Here is a 22,704-nt window from a genome sequence, read left to right on the forward strand (position 1 = left end):
AAAACATTTTCAAGGTTGCTCTTAAAAATAATTTTTCAGTTGTACCAGCTTCAGCCGCTCAAAAATGAAGGAATTGACTTATACATGATCAGATTATGTTTTTTTAATGAAAGAAACCCTCTGTCCTTGAACAGTTAGGATTCATCCTTTCCAGCTCTTTTCTGCAACTCTGAGAGTTATAAATTGCACTTTTTTTTCCTGTGTGTGTAAAGAAAGCCAAGTTTGCCTTGTAATCCAAGGACTCCCAAAGATGAGGCTTAAAAATAGACATGAAGACCACAGAAGTTATGATAACATTTCTAATAAAGGTTTACTCCAGGTTCTGCTAGAGTAACGGAATAATACAGTTCTGTTTATCTTGATTTTCAGTATTGTGTCAGTGTGCAAATCCATGTTTGTACACTATTCCAGACATACTTCATAATGCCTAGTAGAACAGGAGTGACCAGTGATGGCTTTGAACCTTGTTTGGCTTGTGCCAAACCTGAGTAAACTGCAGTTCAATGTCTCCTAACCCTGCCTGGCTCCCGGGATATGGAGTGCTTTGTGCTTAACAGAATAACTTGGCAGTGCTTGATGGGCTCCTCAGCTTGACCTGTGCTGGCCCTGCTGACCCCTGAATATCTCTCTCTGTCTGAGTTTCTCTGATTCCACAGGAAGTGTGTTTGAGGAGCAAAGAGCTCATTGAGCAAATCACTTCTACATACAATTGAATTCCAGATGTTCTCCATTTCTGGCAGCAGGGACTCCCCTGCTAGTGAAATGCACATCTCCAAAGAAACCTAATGATATGCACAGCTCTCCTGTTACCTTTAGGAACCTGTATGTCTCTTATAGGGCTCTTATTGTAGTGGCAACCCCCATCACAATGTGACCACCTGTTTTTATGAACAGAAGTGATGTGGCCTGTAGTTTTGGGCTCAATGGCCCACAGTCATCTCCTCTTTACCATGTTTTACAAATATTCCAGGAGGAACTGTTTCGAGCTCCCAGGGAGATGACATTCTGCACAAAGACTGCAAGTTCCTGCTGCTGGAGAAAGAGAAGGCACCAGCAAAGGAGATGGAGCTCTTGGTCATGACAAAGGACACTGGCAAAGTCTTTAGTGCTTCTAACACTGGTCTTAATGGAGGTAGCATCCCTTTTTCAGGATATGTAGTTATTCTGAGGGCAGAGAAAGGGAGACTGATCTATAAGGGAAGTTCAGCATTCAGGGCACTACACCTGGCTTGTACATCATATAAGACCTCTGACAGGCCAGCAGATTTTAACCATGCCAGCTGAAACCTGGGTCTGGTTTTTGTGTTTGAAGCTCCAGAGTGTGCCTCAGGATATTTTGGGATCTTTCAGGAGCTTTGAGAGAAAAAAGCTTAGGTCTGGTTTACAGAGGCAGAGCTATTTTGTCTTCCCAAGAAAAATAAGCCTTTTACCAATGAAAGGAGATAGGCCTGATTTAACTTCTGGTCAGTAATAATGTCTAATATGTCTAATTATATTTGGTTCCTGTTCAGGATCTTTTGTAGAAGACACCTTGAAGAAAGAGAAGCAGGGATTTTCCTCCTCCTGTTATGCTACAGATACTGGCCTAAAATCAGATGCAAATGGTAAGAGTTTGTTCTTGCGGAAATGCAACAGAACTTTCTCCTTCTGCCTCCATTACTACCTTTCCCTTTGAAGCCCACACTCTAAATTTTGTCATGCACAGAAATAATGGTAAAACCTCTTCTACTGTTGTTAAAACAGGAGGGCTGAAATCCATGCCAAAAAGGGACAAAGAAACTTATGCCGGTAAGTGATAATCCACTCAGACTTCCATTGGAAGAAACACCAAAGCACAATATACAAAAAAGCAGTTGTTCTTGAGGGACATGAATGATCTCTGAGCCATGAATCAGAGGGAGGGGATGTTCAGGAGGCTACCGGAGAAATTGGTACCAATGATTTCATTGTAGATGAATGGAGGGTTGGGGTATTTTTTATGACTAGAGAAAATCAGATAGCTGACAGTCCAGCTGCATCCTACTGGGACAGATTTATGGGTAGGAGAGGGCTTAGACAGACCATGCTGGCTATTGCTATCATTTATGGCTCAGATCTGTACGAACAATTTACTCCTATGTGATCGTGTTTTCCAGCTGTTATTTTAAAATACACTGAGTGTTTTTGTCCCCTGTTTGAATTCCCTTTGGAAATACTGTTCCCAGCTTCCACAGGGACTAGAATTACACTCACCATCTGCACAGAGTGGTGTAAAGATATTTTTTCCATAGCCCTTTGTATAATGGATCAGACCTTGATGTCCTTATTGTAGAAGATTTTCAACTCTGAAGTCAAGGAACTATTAATTAACTGGGAGTTTGCTTCTTCTCTCTTCCAGAAATACGAAGTGGTGATGCAGGAGGTGCAATTGGATCAGCACCATCCTGGTGTCCCTGTGGTTCCTGCTGTAGCTGGTGGAAATGGCTCCTGGGTTTGCTTCTAGCCTGGTTGTTTCTCCTTGGATTGCTTTTTGGACTCATTGCTCTGGGTAAGAAATAACTGAGGAAAAAATGTTGAATGGTATAGAAGGACAGAAGGTTTAAGCTGGGAACAATCCCAAGCACCAGAGATACCAAGCCAGAGGACTGAGGAAAACATTCAGCTTGATGGCGACTTGCTACTGAGATATTGCAAATGGACAGAAAGAATGGATAAGGAATACAATCTTTGTTGAGGAGTTACATAGTCTTGGAGAGAGCAGGGTAGGAAAGCTCCTGAGATCTGCTCTGAGACTGACAGATTCCAAAGTTGCAATTTAAATTCCAGATATCCCTGCTGGGGAAAAGAAATACAAAAATTCTGCAAAACTCAGTGGCCATAGCTACATGACACAGTTGCCATGTTCCTGTGATAGCAGGTGATATTTCAGGCATGCATATCTGGCAGCATGTGCCCCAGCATTTTCCTTTATCTTCCAGCTGAAGAAGTGAGAAAGCTGAAATCTCGTGTGGAAGACCTGGAAAAAATCAATGGTGGCCTTCTGGCAATTAACCAAGGGAATTCAAAAATAGAAAAAGATGTTTCAAGAGTAGACTTTCTTCATGGTAACTCACCCTCCTTGACCTTCCCATATGAAAATGAAGAGTCAGTCTGGTTGATGGTGAAGAGCAGACTGAATAAGGAAATAGAACGAGGTGAGCAGATTCAAAAAATGAACTGGTACTTTATTTCTTATGCTACTTTTGTTAGCAAGGGAAAGGTGATTTACTTCTGTTTAGTTCTTGATGGAAAACATAAACTACAGAGGAGCCAACATTCCCTATCTTTAGAAATTTCATGTATTTGGGAAAACAAATTTACTGTAAACTCACAAAACCAACTGTGCTGCCTGTAGCCTCAAATAGATGGATCCTTGTTCTTGAAATGAGTAGCTCTTCTGTTGTACAATGCACTCTAAAATCCCTTTCACTTCCTGTTACAGGCTATTTCCGAGGGGAGAGAGGAGAACGTGGTGAGAAAGGTACAACCATATAGTCCTTCTCTTCCCCTGTCCCGTTCCTTGACTCTGGCAATGCGCAGTTTTGGGGTGGTTGTTGCATCAAGGGGAAATTAGCAGTGAGAAAGATAAAGATGGCCTATACTTGAACAAAAGGAATCAGAATTGTTTAGGTTGGAAAAGACTTTGAAGATCATGGAGTCCAACCATAAATGTAACACTGCCAGGTCCATCACTAAACCACCTCCCTAAGGGCACATCTACATGTCTTTTCAATACCTCCAGGGACAGTGACTTAACCTCTTCCCCTGGACAGCCTGTTCCAATTCCCCATAACCCTTTTGGTGAAGAAATTTTTCCAAATATACAGTCTAAACCTCCCTGGTGCAGCGAGGCAATTTCTTTTTGTCCTGTTGCTTTTTACCTGGGACAAGTGGCTGACTCCCAGCTCATTAGCCACCTTTCAGGCAGTTGTAGAGAGCAGTAAGGTCCCCCCCTTAGTCTTCTCTGTTCCAGGCTGAACACCCCCAGCTCCCTCAGCCCACTCCTCACAGGACTTATGTTCCAGACCCTTCACCAGCTCTGTTGTCCTTCTCTGGACTCAACTCCAGTACCTCAAGACCTTGTTGTAGTAAGGAGCCAGAAATGGACACGGGCACTCGAGGTGCAGCCTCACCAGTGCTGAGTGCAGGGAGACAATCACTGTCCTGCTCCTGCCAGTTTGCTGTGTAAACTGTAGAGACCCTGATCCCACACTGAACAATGCAGGAAGCCCAGTCTTGCATTGTGCCAGTGTGAAAGGCCAGGTTGGGTCTGATCCTGTACTATTCAAGTGTGAAGTTCCTGTTTAGCCATAACTCCTTTGTATTTTATTAAAGGTGGGAAAGCAACTAGAAGACAAAATTAATGAGTAGTCATAGGATATCTCTTGATTCAACTTTTTTTTTCCACTCTTCTCAGGTGACATGGGAATACAAGGTCCCAAAGGTGAGTCTGGTGTTACCTGCTTTCTCAGTTAGATTGGCAGTCTGTTGTAGGGCCTGGGTAGTGAATGGTGTTTTGTTACTCCAGAATTTGGAGAAGCTGATGTTGATTCAGATACTGTTGTGATGTCTGAAGTTTTCCTCTTGCTTTCTGGTCAAAAAAATAATCGAGTTCATAGTAGAAGAGATAACAGATCTCACTTTGAATCTAGAAGATCCTTTCGCCTGGATGGAGCTCATTCCTGAAGCCAAGCTCTACCTGGTTTAATCACAGTATGCTTCAGTGCCCAGAGGGTTTTGCATGATGTAAATGATTCAATTATTTGCATAAATACAAGGGAGGAAATTGCTGGAGACACTAGAACTTGTACATATTCCAAGAACATAAACTTCTTTTTATGAGGGTGAGGCTTAGTCAAAGTGACAGAAAAAGAGGACTTACTCCCCCACTGAGTGTCTCTTTGTTTCTGTCTACAGGTGATCGAGGACTTCCTGGTGTCCCAGGTGGGCTATAGTTCAATTCCTCTTTGAGGGAGGACATTTACTTACATAACTGTGTGCACGAATAAATTTTGCATTTCCTTGCAAAATTCCTTGAATGTAGATCAAGGTGGTTTTCTAAAGAGTCAATATTTAGCACAGACTAAGTCACTTGATTAATACCTTGGTGCTGAGCTACAGACACATCTCAGAGACTTGGTTACAAGCAAAGCCTTTGGCCAGACTTCTTAGTTGAACATGCTGAATCTGGGGTTGTGAAGATTCCAGTCTACCACTGAAAGAGTCCTACAGCTGCATAAGTACTTGGTTCAGCTTTCCTGTGCTTTTATATGCATTGTGTTCTTCTAAAGAGATCAAGTACCCTCCTTATGAGTAATATATTCTTTTCCCCTAGAGTTAATCTCTCCAGGTTTGAGGTTCCCTTAAGTTGCATGTTATTTTTTTCTGGTACATAGTCAAGAACTTGGAATGCTTACTGTGTTTTCTTTCCAGGCATTCCTGGTCCAATTGGGCATGCAGGACCAGAAGGACCAAAAGGACAGAAGGGAAGCATGGGTGAGTATCTCTGTCAGTGCTGTGAGTCCTTCACAACTGACTGACACATGGCCTGGGAATACAGACACCTGGCTGGTGTGATCATTGCCTTCCTCAGTGGAGCTGACCATGGATCCTTTTGCCCAAGGCCTGGTTTTGCAAGGCTTTTGTTTCCTGTAGGTGAGCCTGGCATAGAAGGTCCCATGGGACAAAGAGGTAGAGAAGGGATACCAGGACCTCGAGGGGAGCCAGGACCACCTGGATTTGGAGAAAAAGGAGACAGAGGTAGGAACCAAGTGTCTCGTTGGATAAAACAGAGATGGACAAAAGCAAGAGTTTGGTCCTGATTAATGAAACACCTCAGTAATAAGATTTGATTTCACTATTCAAATCCAGATTTCATATCTAGACATTTCCCAGTACAGGTTAATATGGCCTAAAAGATTTTTTTTCACCCAGATTTATAATGGGTAAAACAAGGATTGCTTTGATTTCCCAGATCTTACAGTCAACTTTGAGTCTGACAGAACCAAAATCACTTTACCATGAAGGTTATCTTCTTCCCTATTATCCAGATCATCAACGCTGGGAGATTTGTCTTGCTAAAGCCCAGTGAGCTCATATTCTTTTCCTGGACAATGCATATCTATTTGGGTGCTTTGAAATGATGAGCAGATTATTCATGATACTTGCCAAAGAAAGAATAACAGTAGATGGGATAATGGAAAAATGGGATCACAGCTGTATTGTACCATGCCTATTCATGCTCTTATTTTGCAGGTGCTGTTGGTGAGCCAGGTCCTCCAGGGCCACCTGGACCCCCAGGTTCTGCTGGCCTAAAAGGTAAATGTGAAGATGGAGAGAGTACACATAGCAGAGAGGTTAGGAGTAAAGCAGCACCTCAGCTGTCCTGTTTCACTTGTGTTGCTCTGCAGAAAAGTGAACTAATGGTCTGAAGCACAGATCCCAGCATTTCAGCTGAGATGGATGTCTTGGGTCTCTTTACTTAAGTGGAAAACATTTCCCCAAAGTCACAAGGACTAAGTTCTCTAAATTTTTTGTCCTGGTTTTGGGCATGTCAGTAATGCAAGTTCTTCTACTGGCTGGGGAAATTCCAATCCACAATTGGATTCCAATACCTGTTGGGTTGTGGATGCTGTTGGGCAAACTGAAAGCAATTTGTTCATTTACTGATTGTGGTGTTACTAAAAGAAAATCCATGTTCCTTACAGGTCTGATGGGTTCTCCAGGCCCACAGGGTCCTCCAGGTGAGTGCTGCATTCCTTTGTTGTGTCATCTAGAGACTGGAGAGAACAAAAACAGAGTGACAGCTTCTCATAGGTTTTTCTGCTTCAGTGCTGCATTGTGGTGAGTGGAATGAATGAAAAACCACCCATCTCATTTTTCTGCAGGTCCTCCTGGCCTACAAGGATTTAGAGGTGAAGCAGGACTCCCAGGTGCTAAAGGTAACTTTCTCTTCCCTCTGACAATTAAAGCACCGCTAGCTAAGGTGCTTTTCTAGCACTGGTCTGAGCAGCAGAAGTGGTCTGACCATGTCACATTTTGATTTCTGTGGGCAAAGAAAAGCCTAAGACTGAAGAAAAGGGAGGCCAAACAAAACTTAGTCAGTGATTGCTAGCATGTGTTGAGAAATGCAGGAGACATAGAGGTAATAGAGTAGTCTTGATAGAGGAAAAACAGTTGTATGGATGAAGCTGTGTTAAAGGAAAAGGATTTCCCATTTGAGTTTTTCTGGTAACACAGAATCTGTATTTCCCTTACGATTTTTCTTGATGCATTAAATGCCTTTCCCTTATGACTTGTTATTACTATTGTTAAATCATCCATGTATCTTTCAGGTGAAAAAGGAGCAAGTGGACTCCCTGGACCCAAAGGTATGTTAACCAATTAGGTATCTTTTGTGGCTATTTTCTTTAGATTCCTTTAGATATGGATTCTGTCCATGGGTTTTACCCTTACCCATCTTTGGCTTTTTCTTCTGTGCTCTTGTCAGAAAGCCGACTTTATTTTTTCTGATGGAAATATTTCACAGGGAAGCAATCTCACAGAATGCTTCCTTTTTTTGTACCACAGGTGATCAGGGTGAGAAGGGTTCTCGTGGAATGACAGGTCAGTAGATTGAAATATTGGAGTAGCAGCTAACCTAATAAAAGTATAGCCCAGCCAATCCCAGTTAGCTTTCTGAAACATTATAATGATGTTACTGGTTATAGGAGTTTTATTTTTGCACCAAAATTATAAACAAATATATCCCATTCTTGATTCCAGTAATCTTGGTAACAATCTTTGTGTTTAGCTTTAGGCAAATCCTCTCTCACATGCCCTGTATTCATGTCACTTGAGCATTTCTAATGCCCAGAGACAGCTGTGAATCATGAGGCCTGGATATCCTGTCAATCCTGTTTTTCAGTTGCAAAGCAGCAAATACTGTTGAGAGAATTGTCCAAGAGTTGTTTGATTCATTTTCATACTCTTTTGCTACAGGTGAACAAGGCTCAAGAGGAATACCGGGACTTCCAGGAGAGCCAGGAGCTAAAGGACCTGTAGGTGGGTACCAGAAAGCAGCTGTGTTTGTATGTGAGGCAATGTCACTGCGACCCAGATTGTGTTTCTGTGAGCACAGACAAGGAAAAAACATGGAAGTGTAATCATGCTTGTTGTGATCCTGCATCTTTCATTTAGACAGCTGTGATTAGTCTGTACACTCAGAAAAGATGTCCTACATTTAAGTTTTGAGTGAATGCTTCCTGGATCTTCAGTAACTGCAGCCAAGGTTTCTTTCAGATGGAATGTGTTGATGAAAAGCTACTCTTGGTTTTAGGGATTCCTCCACTTTGGAGGAAGACAAGATAACTGTGGTACTTTTTCAGAAGTCCCTGACAATCTCTTTCTTTGGACAGGACAAGCTGGTCGTGACGGAAAGCCAGGTGAAAAAGGTAAGGGCTTCCTTTGAGGTGCAAGTGCAAGTACTTTCTGATTTGGCAGGAGGTTGATTTGTAAAAGGGGTGGGAGAAAGATGGCAGCAAATTCATATTCTGGGGTCTTCTGTCTCAGAACTGCAGAGTCAACCTGCAAACATGGAACTGAGACATATAATGGAGCAGGCTGTAAACTTGTGACAGTTACCTCTTTACAGAACTCTTCTGTCATTGGTGTTCCCCTCCCAGACACTGATGATGGAGATGGCCACTTGTCTGTGAGAATACGATAGGTAGAAAGTGCTGCAGGACAGCCAAGATTGAAGGGATTGATAGATTGTATGTCTGTGACTTCTGTCTTGTTAATGGTGATTATATCCCTAGGTGAACCAGGTCTTATGGGAATGCCAGGTGCCAGAGGCCCTCCAGGACCCACAGGAGATGCTGGAGAGCCAGGTAAAAGTATACAGAGAACAAAAATGCTTTTTGCTCAGTCAGGAACACAGATGAATTTGTCAATTTCTAGTCTCAATTTGAATTTAAGTCTGGCAGAGGATCTCTGTATTCTTAAGGTGGTGATGAAAGGAAAATAGAGAATCTAGACCCTTTATGATCCCAAAATTGCCCACAGTGCAAACATCAGCTGCTATGAGCTGATTTACATACCAGTTACTAGACCAGTTTCCACTATTTGTGAATTGTGTGCTGTAATTTCACATAAATGTAATCTTTTTCTCCCTGTCTGTCTTTTTCCCACATGAAATTTTTTTGACATCTTAAGAGTTTTTGCCTTTTTCTGACAGGTCTTACAGGACCTCAAGGACCACCAGGTAGGCTTTTCCACCATATTCCAATTTATCAATGACACGCTTTAATACGGGTTCAAAAAAACTCTTATAATTTCCCCTTTGTGGTGCTCAGGGCTTTCAAAGTGATATCCCAAGGTTTCTGCATCTCCTTTGGCTTTTGAGAAAGGTTTTGCACTAGATGTGTAATTTTTGAGCAATGCAAGACTTTTGAGTGTTGAAAATTTGCCTTTCCCCAAAACATAACATTTCAGTTCCCTATGGATCACTGAAAAGTCCTTCTAATCAGCAGCAGAAACAGAAAGGAGAGGATGTAGCAATAGAGATGGAAACAGAGGATGTGACATCTGTAAGCAGAGGTGGTTGCAGGGGGACAGTTCATCAGGGAATTCATCCAGGAGCCTCAGGACAGGTAGCAGTACCTAAAAGAAGCTACAGGTAAATCTGTGAAGCAGTGTTGTCATCTGGGGAGCAGTGGGACCAGGGAAGCCCAGGGATACTAGCAGCTCATTCTGCTCCTCCACTTGCTTATAAAAGTCCTCAGGGACCTGCTTCTGAAGGCTGAAAGCTGGGGTCTTGAGTAGGGAGCTTCTTCCATAAACCTACAAGTGAAACAGTCGTGGTACCTGAAAAACATAGAGCAAACAATATTTGCACTAACCATTTTAAATTGTTTGTCTACCTCATATCAGGACTTCCTGGCAGCCCAGGCCGACCAGGGGATAAAGGTGAGTTTTGTTTCTTCCCTAATGCTCATTTCATTGTAGCAAGGGTTAGCTGCTCCACTAACCAGTGGATCAACAGTGGCATCTAGTGGCTTTGGGAAGGGAAGGTTTGAGAAGCACGGTAGCCAAAGCTTCCCTGAGCATACACGGACAGCCGTGAGGACATGAGCTGAGGGACTTGGCATTACAGCTCTCCTCTGAGCAAACCTTTGAAGCCCGGTTCTACCCTGAGCATGAGTAAGGTGCCTGGTGATTGCAGTGGAGGCTGTGTGCCTGCCTGGGATAAACCCAGGCGATTGCCTATGCTGGCAGATGTTGTGATGTTGTGTTTGGAAAACTGATCAACTAATCTCTGGATTAGCACAGCCCTCTTGCTTCCTCCCCGACCTTCTAGTGCTGCGACTTCTCATACAAGAGATCAAGGGCAGAAAGAACAGAAACTACATCCTTAATAGTACAACGTTATTGAGCCTATTATAGCTCTTAACCACCTCCCCAAAAAAAAAAACCAAAACAAAACCAAAAAAACAACCAAAACAAAATAAACAACCGCAACTTTTGCACCTTTCTTTTCCTAGGAGAACCTGGAGCTCCAGGAAAAGTTGTAAATGCAGGTATGTAGTGCTGTGAGGGGTCATACTTCTGACTCAGGAGGGTTTTATCTGGGTTTTTTTGTGCCTCCTCAGTTCGTCTGAGCTGTGTGTCAGAGCTGTACTGGGGCTCCCTGTGTTGGGAGAATATGTTTATAGATGTGGTATTCCTTAAGCATAGATTTGTACACATTCACTGGATGTGTGAATATAAGTGCAAATCTATGTGTTTGTTTTTCAGAGGGTTCATCAGCTATTACTCTGCCAGGCCCACCAGGTCCCCCAGGCCCACCTGGCCTCACTGGACCCCCAGGTGTTCCAGGTGAGTATGAATGAGTACAAAATAGTGACAGGTCAAATCCAGAGACTAGAATCAAGCTCTTTCACTGCTCAGGAAGGCAGGTTTATGTCCAATCCCTTTCCAGCACTGTTGCTGAAATTAGGAAGTGCTTCTTTTCCAGTCTCAGCTTTGAGCTCAAGGCAGCAGAACTCCTGCACAAGCATCTGTAAATCTTTCTCATGAACACATACTGGCTAGCCAGTGCATGAGCTCGGGCCTCAGACTTCTCTGTCCCAGTCAGACACTGCCCTCCAGCATGCTGGTGTCAGGCAGCAAAGTTCCTGAGCCCTGATTCTCGTGTCATGGCACTTCTGTGCCTGGAGCTAGTCCTGGAGCTGGTTTGGCAGAGACAGTCTCAGTTTGAAGTATGGAATGAGAGAGTAGGGTTAGGCCTTCTGCATTCCTTTTCTGTTGTGGTCAATGGAACTCCGGTTATTTCCCCAGTCCAAGAGGCACAAAGCATTTTAATTGCCAGGGGATGGAAATTCAAGTAATAAAATCAATGGGACATTGATGAATTCATACCCCATAGCAATTCCATTTAGTTTTGTAGAAAAATATATTTTGATAGCCTCAGTTCTTATAAAAGTCCTATTGATTCTTTTCTGCAATTGTAAAACACAACCAGTAAAATCTAATGTAATTTGGTTTTTCTTTTGAAACCAGGTCCTGTTGGACCAGCTGGTCTCCCCGGACAGCAAGGTACCATTTTCCTTCAGCTTTGATTATGCTTCTTAAGAGAAAGGAATTCATTAGTTTTCATTTTTTCTAATTCTCTAATTTACTCTTCTGATTCTCTCCTTGGCACATTCTCTCTCCCTTTTGTTCTCAAATTTCTTCCTTTCAGTTCATTTTGTTGCATTATTTGGCTTAATTAATCTTACAAAGAATTCCTTTTTTTTTTTTTTTTTTTTTTGCTCAGGGGTAGAAGGAGGGTGGTAAGAAGGTGATAAGAGCCTGTGTAATGTGGATGCTGCAAATGTCTTTTTTTTTTTTCTTACGCTATTTTTCCTGAGAGCTGGTATTTCTAAGGCACTTCTCAAGTGGATATAGCCCAGCTGGATACCTCCTGCCATTTTGAAAGGCAGGAGAACAAACTACAGCCAAACTGGGATTAATGTCACTGTGAAGGTGATGCCAATTGGGCAGGCATCTCTTTGGAAGTGCCTGAATAGAGCTGACCCCTAAGAACCTTTCTTAGCTGTTTTTCTGTGATCCTGTTAGAGTGAACTGGGCAGTAATTTCCACTTTTTTCATTTTTTGAAGGCAGTGTCCCTCAGATCTGGGGACTGAGTTCATGCTCCCAGTTCTCCTAAGAAAAGTCTGAACCTCTTGTCAGAGTAGGTACAAATGTCACCCTCTCTCAGTTATATAACTCCCTTTCTCCATTGTTTGTTTTTTTTCCCCTGGAAAAAGGTCCACGGGGTGAGAAAGGATCCCCAGGTGAAGCTGTGATAGAAACCATCAGAACAGAAGTCTCATCATTAGCATCTCAAAGTAAGTGGCCCTGCCTTTTCACTCCTTTACTTGAAGATGTGTCAGAGCCTCAATGCCTGCTCACAGCTATCAGGAGATACCCCTAACTCACTCTTCTCAATGTGATGTTGGGCAAGTGCCAAAGTCCTTTCACAAGCAAGCAGATGGCATCAGGCCCACATCACTGAAAGGGAAATTGAGGAATGGTGGCTGGTGAGCAGCCACTAACAGGGGAGATACTCACAGAGCTGAGAGCTTTTGGACACTGAGTTCACACAGGTCAGTTCTCTGTGCAGTATGAGCATGGAGCCATCTGTAAGATAAGAACCACTTTGAACAGGCGTGTTAATCTAAGCAACAGAAATAATCTCTCTTCAAATTAAAAGATGAATTCACAGGGGAGCAAATAAATTTTAAGATTTAAAAAAATGCAGCATTTTGTAAAAAAATATAAATTTTAAGATTAAAATAAGTGAAGCAGAACAGAATGATTTAGCAACTTCCCAAGAGAAGCATTTGCTCTGTGCAACACTAGATGTCTGATGCACTTGGTATCCCTAGGATCTGGGACCTCTGCAAGCTTGCAGCAAGGTAGAAGAGGCCATAAAATTATAAATGACCCTTGCCTGATCACCATCCAAATGGGACCATGTAAATTCAGATTCAGACCATGCTTTAGTACTGTCCAGTTCCCCATTCAGGAGTCTTGGATCACAGCATCACTGAACTTTGAGTTTGTGCCTCAGCTAGGAGGTGAGGGTACATGGCACAATACAAGCAAGATAACACAGTGCAGCTACTTGTTAAATAACATCTCTCTTATGTTCCCCTCCCAGAACTTGCCTCCTTTAAAGAATCTTTGCTCTCCTTGAATTTCTTTCCCTTCTTCTTTAGCCTTTGCGTCCTTCGCCCTTTCAACAACCATTACTTTCCCTCCTGCTTTCCAATATCCTGCTCAGTGCTGTATTTTGCTTTATGTCCTAACCAAACACATCTCTCCTCTCCCTCCTCTGCCTCATCTTGGGCTTAGGTCACCCAGGTCCCATCTTAGTCCACCTTTGATTGTAAGAGCTTCTAGCAGCAATATATTGACAGTTTCCATAGCAGCAGTAGTTCCATAGCAACAATTTCCTCTTGTTTGTGTTTTTCTTTTGCACAGTGCTGGCAGATTCACAAGGGCGAGCAGGACCACCGGGTCCCCCTGGACCACCAGGTATGTAACATACATAGCTCAGAGCCTAAGCAGGGAATGCTCACTCAATATGTCATGTTTCTGGCCATGCAATTTGCTGAGTAGATGTTCCCTAATACCCCTGTTTCTTTTGTCATCAGGTGAATCTGTGCAGGGACCCCCTGGGCCTCGTGGTCCCCCAGGTAAGAGCTTGTTCCTCTGAAACCAAACTGGAAAGTGGGAGGTTTTTTCCAAAACCTAGGGCTGGAAGCAGAATGCCACATAGTGGGTTCCTACCAATACGGTTTCACTGCAGCAAGATTCTGCCCAACAAAGAATATTTGCTTTGGCAGAGGGTTCTAGCCAGAGTATTAATTAGTAAAAGCCATACTTTTTAGGAAGACACTCTTAAGTTTTCAAGTTGCCTAAGGAGGTAACTGCAATCAATTCCATATTTCTTATTTGTCCAGCCTTAACTTTCAACTGCAGATAGATGGTGAGGTTCTTATCATAAGGAATATATCCCATGCCCCATCCTGTAACACAGATTTCCCTTTCTCAGCCAGAACAGGGAAGGTGTGGGAGGACATGTGACAGGAGCAGAACCCCATTCCTTGCTCTCTGCTCAGCAGGAAAAGGGAGAAGGTTGGGTGTGTGATGGGATAAGCACCCAGTACCACAAAGAAAGAAGTTTCTCTGTCCTTTTCTGCTGTGGTGGCAAATGATAGTGAAAAGTAACTATCAGGCATAGATGTGTGAAGAAAATAGTGGTAAGAGCCTACACTGGGAAATACTCTAGCTAAGGCCATGCCTGGAGATGTAGCAGCTCTTATGTTCATTTACTTACATTGCTGAGGCTGATCCTTCCTGAAGCCTTTCTGTCTCTCTTTTGCCTAGGAGAAGGATTGCCAGGACCTCCAGGCCCACCAGGGAGACCAGGATCATCCATGTCCGCCTCTGGTAGGTTCTGGCCACTCATTCTGTCAGCTGGTCCTGGGAATGTCCTGCTGGGGTTCCACAGAGCTCATATATGGCTAGGACCACGTGGAGCCCAAGAAACATTTCATGTTCTGTTGGATGTCATAAAGAAATCTCTTTCTTTGAATTGCAGAAGCATTCTTCACAGGCCCACCAGGTCCACCAGGACCACCAGGCCCGAAGGGAGACCAAGGTGGGTATATCGTGCTGCATAACCAAAGTGCTAGAGATCTAAGGGATCTCAGCACCTTAGGCTGAAAAAAAAGATGGACTTAGGAGCAGAAATTCCTGCCTTTTTCTGTCTGTAAGAAAGCTAGCACAGTTGTCACTAAGTAGGACTCCTGTCCACTGTAAAACGAGTCAGTCTTTGTCAAAGAAATTTATTAGCCTCCAGTACTGGTGTCAAGGCAGTCGCTATATTCAGATCCCAACCTTGCAAGTCCATTATACACAAGAACATTCAGAACTTCAGATTTGTCATTGAAGGGGACAGACTTTTTGCAAAATGCACTGTAGTCTAGGTCAGTGCAAGAAGGTGGTCCTGTGAAGTGTAGCTCAGCTCTCAGCTGGCAGGAAAATGTGGGCCTGCTCCCTTTACCCATTTCCCCCCTGCAGTGTGAAGGCCAAGATGATATGCTGCATTGTGGGTTGGGATGTTGCTGATGAGAATAAGGCAAATCCTAACACTGTTCCTCTGCTCCCCTCTTCACAGGTGAACGAGGTCCACGGGGATTCACAGGTAAGGAGGTATTAGTGAGTTTCAGGGTAGCTTGCCTGGCTGTATGACTGCTCCTTCATATCTGTGTCTCATGCAGGAGAACCAGGTGATCCTGGCCTTTCAGCATTCTCCTCCCACGGTTAGTTTGTGCCCCCTTTCCTCCTTTGAATTCATAGTCCCTGGGCTGAAATCAGGCCAAAATCCTGCTCTATTCATTCTAACTTAATTTTAGTAGAGCCAGGATTTGGTCCACATATTTTATTCCTGTGAATCTCTGACTCTCCTTCTGCAACTGGCAGGTGAAAGAGTCACCATACAGGGACCCCCAGGCCCGCCTGGACCACCTGGACCAAAAGGTGAAGTTAAAAATCTTCTTTCTTTTTTTGGGGGGTGGCCTCACACATCCAAGCATGGTTGAGACTAAAGGATGGAACAACCCAGTCCTTTGGGAACTAGAACTGTGCTCACCCCTGCTTTTTCAGGCAAAGCAGGACCAGTAGAAATGCTGTGAGCACAAGGCACTTGATCAGGTCTCAAAAGGCTCAGGAAAGCAGCCATGGCTGGCATTTCACGACAGTCATTGCAAGGGCTGGGTAGTTGCTTCTCTGACAACATGTAGCTCAACTGTTTCACACGACCAAGTATGCAGTCACACCCATTACAAGTGTCTATCTCCCTCACTCTTTTCCAGGTGATGCAGGTGTCCCAGGTGCACCTGGCATCCCAGGAGCTTCTCGAGGTAAGAGGCCAGACCATCATTGCTCTGATATTAAGAAGGAATGCTGATATCCTGGTGGAGGCTTTGAAAAAGTTCCTTTGACTTTTACCAGTGTGGGTGCCAACCTAATTCTGATGGGATTTGTGTTCATAAAGCTCTTTTTGCACAGCTTGCCTTAAATCAGAAAATTTAAGAATTGACAGTTTTCTTTTTCCAGCTTACTGGGAATCCTTTGAGCTGGAGTTTTGCCTCTCTGTGGACAGTTTCTTGAACTGGTGCTGCCCAGGCTGACTGGGATTGGGAGCAGTAGGGCAGTGATGTTAGACTAATGAGCTTGAGCTCTGTGGTCTCCATCTATATTCTGCATAGCACTGCACTCCAATGCACAAACCCACCAGGCCGGCCTGTACAAAGCCAGGAATGTCTCTGGACTCAGCCCTGCCCAGGCTGAATTATAAGATGCTGAATTAATTGAAGACACTGTACTACCAAATAACCCAGGCTACATCTGCATTTAAAGATGCAGGGGAAGCCCCTCCATATTGAATTTCCAAAGATCTTTTCATGCCTGTGGGAAGGGCTTAATGCAAGTACACTTTGCTATCACTTGGTCTAATGCAAGTGTGCCAAAAGCACTCATTCTTCTTACAATACTTTCTGTAGGTGGATCCAGACAAATTCAGGGACCCCCAGGACCTCCTGGGCCACCTGGTCCTCCTGGCCCAAGTGGAGGTTCATCTCAAGAGGTTCAGCAGTACATCACTGACTACCTGAAGAGTGAGTATAATGAGATTTTTGCTGTGGATCAGCAGTTGTATGCTTATCTCTCTTTTGTTCCCTAGGGCCTTTGTCCCTCTTCTTTTAGAACAAGAGCCCTGTTACTCTGGGCTTATTTCTGCTGAATACTGTGAAGTGCTGTTGTCCACTGTGGCCTCTTTAGAACTGTCCTTCTGTTGTCCTGTTCTTTGTCAGAGGAGGAGAGTCTGGTAATTGTGCATATGGTCAGTCTTCCCTCTTAGTAATGTGGGCTTATCTTGGGCTTTCTACATAGGTGATGACATCAGACATTATTTCACTGGTGCCCAGGGCCCTCCAGGTCCTCCAGGCCCACCTGGATTTATCACCACTGCGGATGGGGTGACCTTGGATTATGCAGAGCTGGCTACCCGTGTCATGAGCTATATGACAAGTAAGCACCATGTTGGTAAACTCTGTACTGAGTCATGCCCTCAACTGATCTTGTGCAGCACCTAGGAGGTGAGAACCAGAGGATAAATAAGTCTTTAAATAGCAGCACCCCAACCAGGTTATTCATCTTCAGCAGTCTAGGCCCAGGATTCCACACAGCTGAGGTGTCCTCTGAGCCTTGTCCTTTTTTAATGGTTAGATTAACTAGCAGTTGCTTCTATTTAAAACGTCTCATATTAAACATTTGCTGTTAGACTCTTTGAAGCCCCAAAGACCCAAACAGAGGTGGGTTTATTTAGTATATGTGGTCTCAAGTATTTGGAGGTTGTCTTGTGTGGTTGGGGCCCTCCTCAAGTGGATGAAATTCCCAGAGCTTTTGGAAGTAGCCTGGAATCTCAATCAGAAATGCACAGAGCACACAGCTGCGTGTGATGAGGAGATGACAAGGATAGGTGAGAGATTGCAACTGTTTCATAGCTGGGGGCATGGGAAGACCATTCTACCAGTTAATTCATCTTTCCTTTCTTCCTACCTGACCCCTCCTTTACCTTCTGTCTCATCTTTCTCATGTAAAACCTTTTCATTCCCACAGGCTCTTCAGGTCGCTATGAGTCATTTTCTAGCTCAGTATCCACTACATCCATTTTGTACCAAGAACTTCTGGACCTGCTACAAAGTAAGTCACCCTCAAGAGAAACATGGGATTGAGGGTAAAGCATCCCATCATCCTGGAGATCTGCCTTTCCCTTCCAGTCTCCAGTCTGCAACTGGAGTTACCTGCAGCTGCTTCAGAGTGTTCTTTCAGCTCCCCCACTCTGTGTTCCTCCCATAGCCTTGCTATGTTGTTCTTAAGGTGAGAGGGATCCTCAGCTCTATTCTTTTCTATACACACCGTTAATGTGGGCTGACAGGTAAATCTCCAGGATGTCATTTGGCTGTCCCTGAAGGTATTGATGATGTTGGCCAGCACTGTGCTCCAAATGGCTCTGAAGTGCCGCAAAGGTCCACATGGTCTTTCCCAGCTGATCTGCTTTTTGTTCCCTTTATCCAAAAAGTTGTCCAGGTTGTCCTGAAAAAACAGACCACAGGGAGGCCCCTTAAGCAATCCAAATTCTCATCCTCCTCACACCTTTGTAATACAAGTCTTGTCACAAATGTTTCTGATACCATGTGCAGGGCAATTCACTCAGAAAAGAGGGAGGAAAAGAGTTTTGCATCCATAGGTTTGATGGTTTCCCTGGTGGTGGGGACTCAGCTCACAGGCTGGGAACTCTTCATACTTGGTGTCTGAGCAGCAGCTGGGCAGCCTTAAAAGAGCTTGTTTTCATTTCCAGGAGAAGAAATTCGTCAGTATCTCATTGGACCTCGGGGCCCACCCGGACCTCCTGGGCCAGGGGGAGATGGAATGTCTCTGTCACTGGATTATGATGAGCTGACCAGGAGGTTTATCAGCTACTTGTCAAGTAATGGCTTTATTAGTGTGTGTTTCCCTCTGTTCCTTTGAGAGCCCAGCACAACGCTCATGCTGTGAAGTCAATAGAAACTATTCCAGTGCTAATTGTGTGAATCCCTATAGACAGAGACCTCCTCACAGTGACTGTGAGAGACTTGGAAGAGAACAAAGATACCCTGTAGCTAAGATACCATCCACAGATTAGTAACGAATCCTTTCTTTGCTAAAAATCGAGCTTAGGAACAAAATTTCATCTTAGCCTCTTAGAAGTCCTATCAACACCTTTAAGTGCCTTTCTAACCTTTTTCTCTGTGGTCAGGATATATTTCCCTGTGAAAGAGTTGGTCTGTGCCCATTTTGTGTCAAGGCAGCTCAGGCAACAAACTCTCAGAAGTTAGTTGAAACAAATTCTGTGTCTCTGCTTCATTTTCCCATCTGTAAAGGGGCGATATGGCACATAAGAACTGTTCGACAGAGAGGACTCTGAGCATCCCCAGCAGCAGTGCTGCAATGCCTAATCCTGGTAGCTGCAACTGTCTGCTTACAAACACAGCCTGATCCATGCTTAGTTTCTCTAAACTGCTCTTTGGGACCAGATCTCACTACTGACTGCTCCTAAGATGGAGGGAATTTCCAGCAGGAAACTGCAGCACTCCAATGGCTCAGGCAGGACAGCTGTGTTTTGTTAGCAGGGACATTTCATTAAAACAAATCACAAAGTGCAGAGCATTGCCTCAGAGCTGCAGACACAGGGAGAGCAGCACATACATCAGCCTGTGGGTTGCAGCTGAGCTGCAAGACAGGGGTGCCCCCACCACGTCAGGGGTTCATGAGGTGCAGAACTTTTGCCAGGAATAGAAGCCTGCTGCCTGCCTGTCTGTGGGTGTCCTTGAGATTGTCAGGGCAAAGTCACAATCCAGAACAAGGTTTGAGCTCTGGCTCCTGGCACAGCCTGCTGATGAAAGCCCCTCCCGCATTGCCTGTGAATAAGCCCTTTGAATGAGCCCCATAGCCTGCCTGCTCACACTGTAACAGCCTGCTCTGATAATGTGGATCTGTTTGATTTTGCAGATTCTGGGATGAGCATTGGACTGCCTGGACCACCTGGGCCTCCAGGGTCACCTGGTATATCCTACAGCGACATGACAGCATACCTGCGAAGTAAGCAAACTTCTTCACTCCCCTGCCATGGCGTTCTGTGTGTCCCCAGGATGTTTTTTACAGCCTTAGTCACAGAATTTCCCTTTTTGCCTATCATCACAAATAACCCTCTGACAATCCTTTGTCCTTAGCAGCACTGCAGGCCTCTGCTGGCACCTGCACACCCCACAGGGGGCTGCAGCTGGATCACCATGCTCCTGTGAGAAGCAACAGCAGTGGGGCTGTCTTGGAGATGGGCATGAAGGAGCCCTTTGTCATATCCAAACTCTGCAGCATAAAGGCATCGTTTGTTATGCCTCTTTAAAAGTCTGTTTTAAAAATAGGGACTTTACTTTCTTTGGAATCACCTGACTGTCCAATGTTACATTTACATGCAGGGGAGAGAGGTGCACCAAGAAGGCTGCACCAGAAGGTACTGGAGAGAAAAAAAAAAAATCCTTCTGTTTGGCTGTATATGGTATAACCTGTCTCGTCAAGGAACATCCATTAGGGTTGTGATTGTTTAGGTGACTTGTTTTCTTCCCTTGTGTCTCACAGACTCTGAATTCAGTGGTGTTGTTGGGCCCCCTGGTCCTGCAGGCCCCCCAGGACCTCCAGGCATCCCTGGATCACCAGGCACCTCTCTGGAGGACGTCTCTGCCTACCTTCAAAGTAAAGCACTTGTTTTTCTCACAACTGGTAGGGTGATTCTGTTTGTAGATGCTGGGGGGCTGAGGCTGAGATTTAGCTTAGCAGGGTTGTGATTGCCCACTGGGAACAAAGTCACTGTAAAGAAAAGAATTTATGTCAATGTTGTCTGTAAAGGGATGGAAGTTGGGGTTGGAGCCTTTAAACTTTCAAGATCCCCAGACATGTGAAATTTCCTTATCGTCTCACTGATGGAAAATAATTCTCTCTCTCTCTCAAGATGTTGGATACTCTTCCCTTTCTGGAGTCCGGGGCCCACCTGGCCCTCCTGGCCCTCCAGGACCACCAGGTTTCTCTGGAACCGGCCTCCTGTCCTATGCTGACATCACCAACAACGATGAGTTCAGGAGTGAGCTGATCCAGTACCTGAAGAGTAAGGGAACACCATCCATCCTTTCTGCACACATGCCAAGACATGCTTTACCTTGTGTGTGACTGGCTCTGCCACACCTGAGACATTCCTTGTAGGAGCCTTCCCTGAACTGGGACTCCAGCAACACTTTCCCTCTACAACCAGGTCTACAGGAGTGTGCTGCACCCTGTAGGCTTTTCTCCTCTCAGTGCAACTGCCGGCCAAAGTCTGTGTTGTGAGACAACAGGGACAAGCACTGGGAAGTTACAATTGCCCTGTGCTGAACATGGGTCCCTAGTAAGGTCACCAGCAGAGTTTACCATGGGAAAAGCATTTTCTTTGGCAAACACCTGCCCACAGAATGGATAATGGAGGGGTTGAAAGGTAGCACTGTGCTAGCTGTGAAGCACCAATGGTCTGAGCTCATCCTGGCAAGTCATCCAAGGCAGGCTTTCAAAAACACTTGGGTTTTGGAAAACTGGTCACAGAATGGCTCTTTTGGCAAAGGTGCTGAAATTGGCCTGAAGAGTGCACCCTTCTGCAAAATCATTGGGCACATTCCCAAGATCGGGCACATGGAGTTGTGGAATAGATGGCGAGGAGGAGGGTGTCTTGCCATCTTTAGAGTTCAAGGTTGACGTGTATCTGCTGCCTGAGAAATGTCACAGGACAAGGGTCACTGTGATGGTTGGTGGGACAGAACTTGACACTCCAGTCTTCATTCAGGTGGTAGCGCAGAACCTCTGTTAAGCCCGGTGTCCATGAAGCTCCCCACTTGTATTTTGCAGGTGATGAAGTTCGAAGCTACATCTCAGGACCCCCTGGGCCCCCAGGACCACCAGGACCCAAAGGAGACAGTGGCTTTGTGTCTGGGTCTATGTCTTCATCCTACCAAGGGTTACGAGCTTCTGAACATTTGCATGGAGGATCCCTTGGTGCTGAGGGCTCCCACAGGAGCTCGCTGGGCACAGGCAGCTCCTATGGCAGCTCCATGAGCAGCATGTCCTCTTACCACACCTCAGTGGGCAGCGATGGCGCTTATGATGCATCCATGGGCACTGGTGGGTCTTTCGATGGGCTGCTGACAGAGGAGGAATCACACAGATCAGCAGGGTCAAGCAGATCCTACAGCAACTCCTTCACTGGTTCCCTGGATTACAATGAGCTGGCACTCCGTGTGTCAGAGAGCCTGCAGAGTGAGTGCAATGCCTACTCATTCTCACCCTCCCTATCCCAGCCTGGTCATGCTGTTCACTTCCCTCTCCTTCCTGCTGCCTACAGCTCTTCCTTCCACTTTCTGCCTCAGCATGCAGCCACAGTTCTCCCAGCCCAGAGCTCCTTTCAAATGACATCTTTAATTCCACAGGCCGAGGTATTCTCCAGGACCTGATGTCTTATACTGCACAGGGACCTGCAGGTCCCCCAGGCCCTCCTGGTCCCCCTGGCATCAGCAAGGTCTTTGCAGCCTATGGCAATGTCACCGCAGACCTCATGGATTTCTTCAGAAGTGAGTGACATTATGACTTGGCATTTCTGGCTCATGCATATTAGATCTCCCCAACCTCTCACATAACTACTGATCTACTCACCTCTGCACACTGCAAAAGTCAAAGTGCAGAGTTGAAGGTGGGTGGTCTTTCCATCTCCTCTTTCTTTGCTGGGGAGGTGCAGTCTTATCATTAGGAAGGACATCAGTTTTCCCCACTATTTGTCAGAAACTCATCCCAAACCCTGTACTTACAAGCTCTGTGGCCTGTTTTAACATGACTGGGCAGGCACACACACAAAAACATGAGCCAGCTGCTCACTCTGTTCTCAGATTCCCTACTCTGAGCATGGGCCAGCTCCAGCCCTAGTGACAGCCTGAGTGACAGAGCAGTGCTGGTGAAAATGACATCACAGCCTGTCC

General features: G+C 44.9%; 1 protein-coding gene across 1 annotated transcript in view; it reads left to right on the top strand.

Annotated features, from left to right (window-relative positions):
- Positions 1–22,704, top strand: part of COL17A1 (collagen type XVII alpha 1 chain) — a 33,862-nt gene that overhangs the window by 10,430 nt on the left and 728 nt on the right. The window contains exons 13-53 of the mRNA XM_062496264.1: positions 971–1,132; positions 1,512–1,604; positions 1,744–1,788; positions 2,378–2,527; positions 2,958–3,173; positions 3,461–3,499; positions 4,436–4,462; positions 4,936–4,962; positions 5,452–5,514; positions 5,674–5,778; positions 6,274–6,336; positions 6,726–6,761; positions 6,906–6,959; positions 7,353–7,388; positions 7,588–7,623; positions 7,999–8,061; positions 8,415–8,450; positions 8,817–8,888; positions 9,236–9,262; positions 9,931–9,966; positions 10,542–10,577; positions 10,795–10,875; positions 11,560–11,595; positions 12,310–12,390; positions 13,529–13,582; positions 13,702–13,743; positions 14,444–14,500; positions 14,652–14,711; positions 15,231–15,257; positions 15,334–15,375; positions 15,536–15,592; positions 15,928–15,975; positions 16,618–16,731; positions 17,006–17,143; positions 17,735–17,818; positions 18,477–18,605; positions 19,667–19,756; positions 20,294–20,407; positions 20,664–20,816; positions 21,584–21,991; positions 22,162–22,302. Coding sequence (XP_062352248.1) covers positions 971–1,132; positions 1,512–1,604; positions 1,744–1,788; positions 2,378–2,527; positions 2,958–3,173; positions 3,461–3,499; positions 4,436–4,462; positions 4,936–4,962; positions 5,452–5,514; positions 5,674–5,778; positions 6,274–6,336; positions 6,726–6,761; positions 6,906–6,959; positions 7,353–7,388; positions 7,588–7,623; positions 7,999–8,061; positions 8,415–8,450; positions 8,817–8,888; positions 9,236–9,262; positions 9,931–9,966; positions 10,542–10,577; positions 10,795–10,875; positions 11,560–11,595; positions 12,310–12,390; positions 13,529–13,582; positions 13,702–13,743; positions 14,444–14,500; positions 14,652–14,711; positions 15,231–15,257; positions 15,334–15,375; positions 15,536–15,592; positions 15,928–15,975; positions 16,618–16,731; positions 17,006–17,143; positions 17,735–17,818; positions 18,477–18,605; positions 19,667–19,756; positions 20,294–20,407; positions 20,664–20,816; positions 21,584–21,991; positions 22,162–22,302 — 3,378 coding nt within the window. The remainder of the gene's footprint in view (positions 1–970; positions 1,133–1,511; positions 1,605–1,743; positions 1,789–2,377; positions 2,528–2,957; positions 3,174–3,460; positions 3,500–4,435; positions 4,463–4,935; positions 4,963–5,451; positions 5,515–5,673; positions 5,779–6,273; positions 6,337–6,725; positions 6,762–6,905; positions 6,960–7,352; positions 7,389–7,587; positions 7,624–7,998; positions 8,062–8,414; positions 8,451–8,816; positions 8,889–9,235; positions 9,263–9,930; positions 9,967–10,541; positions 10,578–10,794; positions 10,876–11,559; positions 11,596–12,309; positions 12,391–13,528; positions 13,583–13,701; positions 13,744–14,443; positions 14,501–14,651; positions 14,712–15,230; positions 15,258–15,333; positions 15,376–15,535; positions 15,593–15,927; positions 15,976–16,617; positions 16,732–17,005; positions 17,144–17,734; positions 17,819–18,476; positions 18,606–19,666; positions 19,757–20,293; positions 20,408–20,663; positions 20,817–21,583; positions 21,992–22,161; positions 22,303–22,704) is intronic.

Source organism: Cinclus cinclus, chromosome 7, assembly GCF_963662255.1.
Source record: "Cinclus cinclus chromosome 7, bCinCin1.1, whole genome shotgun sequence".
In the NCBI taxonomy this organism is placed as follows: domain Eukaryota; kingdom Metazoa; phylum Chordata; class Aves; order Passeriformes; family Cinclidae; genus Cinclus; species Cinclus cinclus.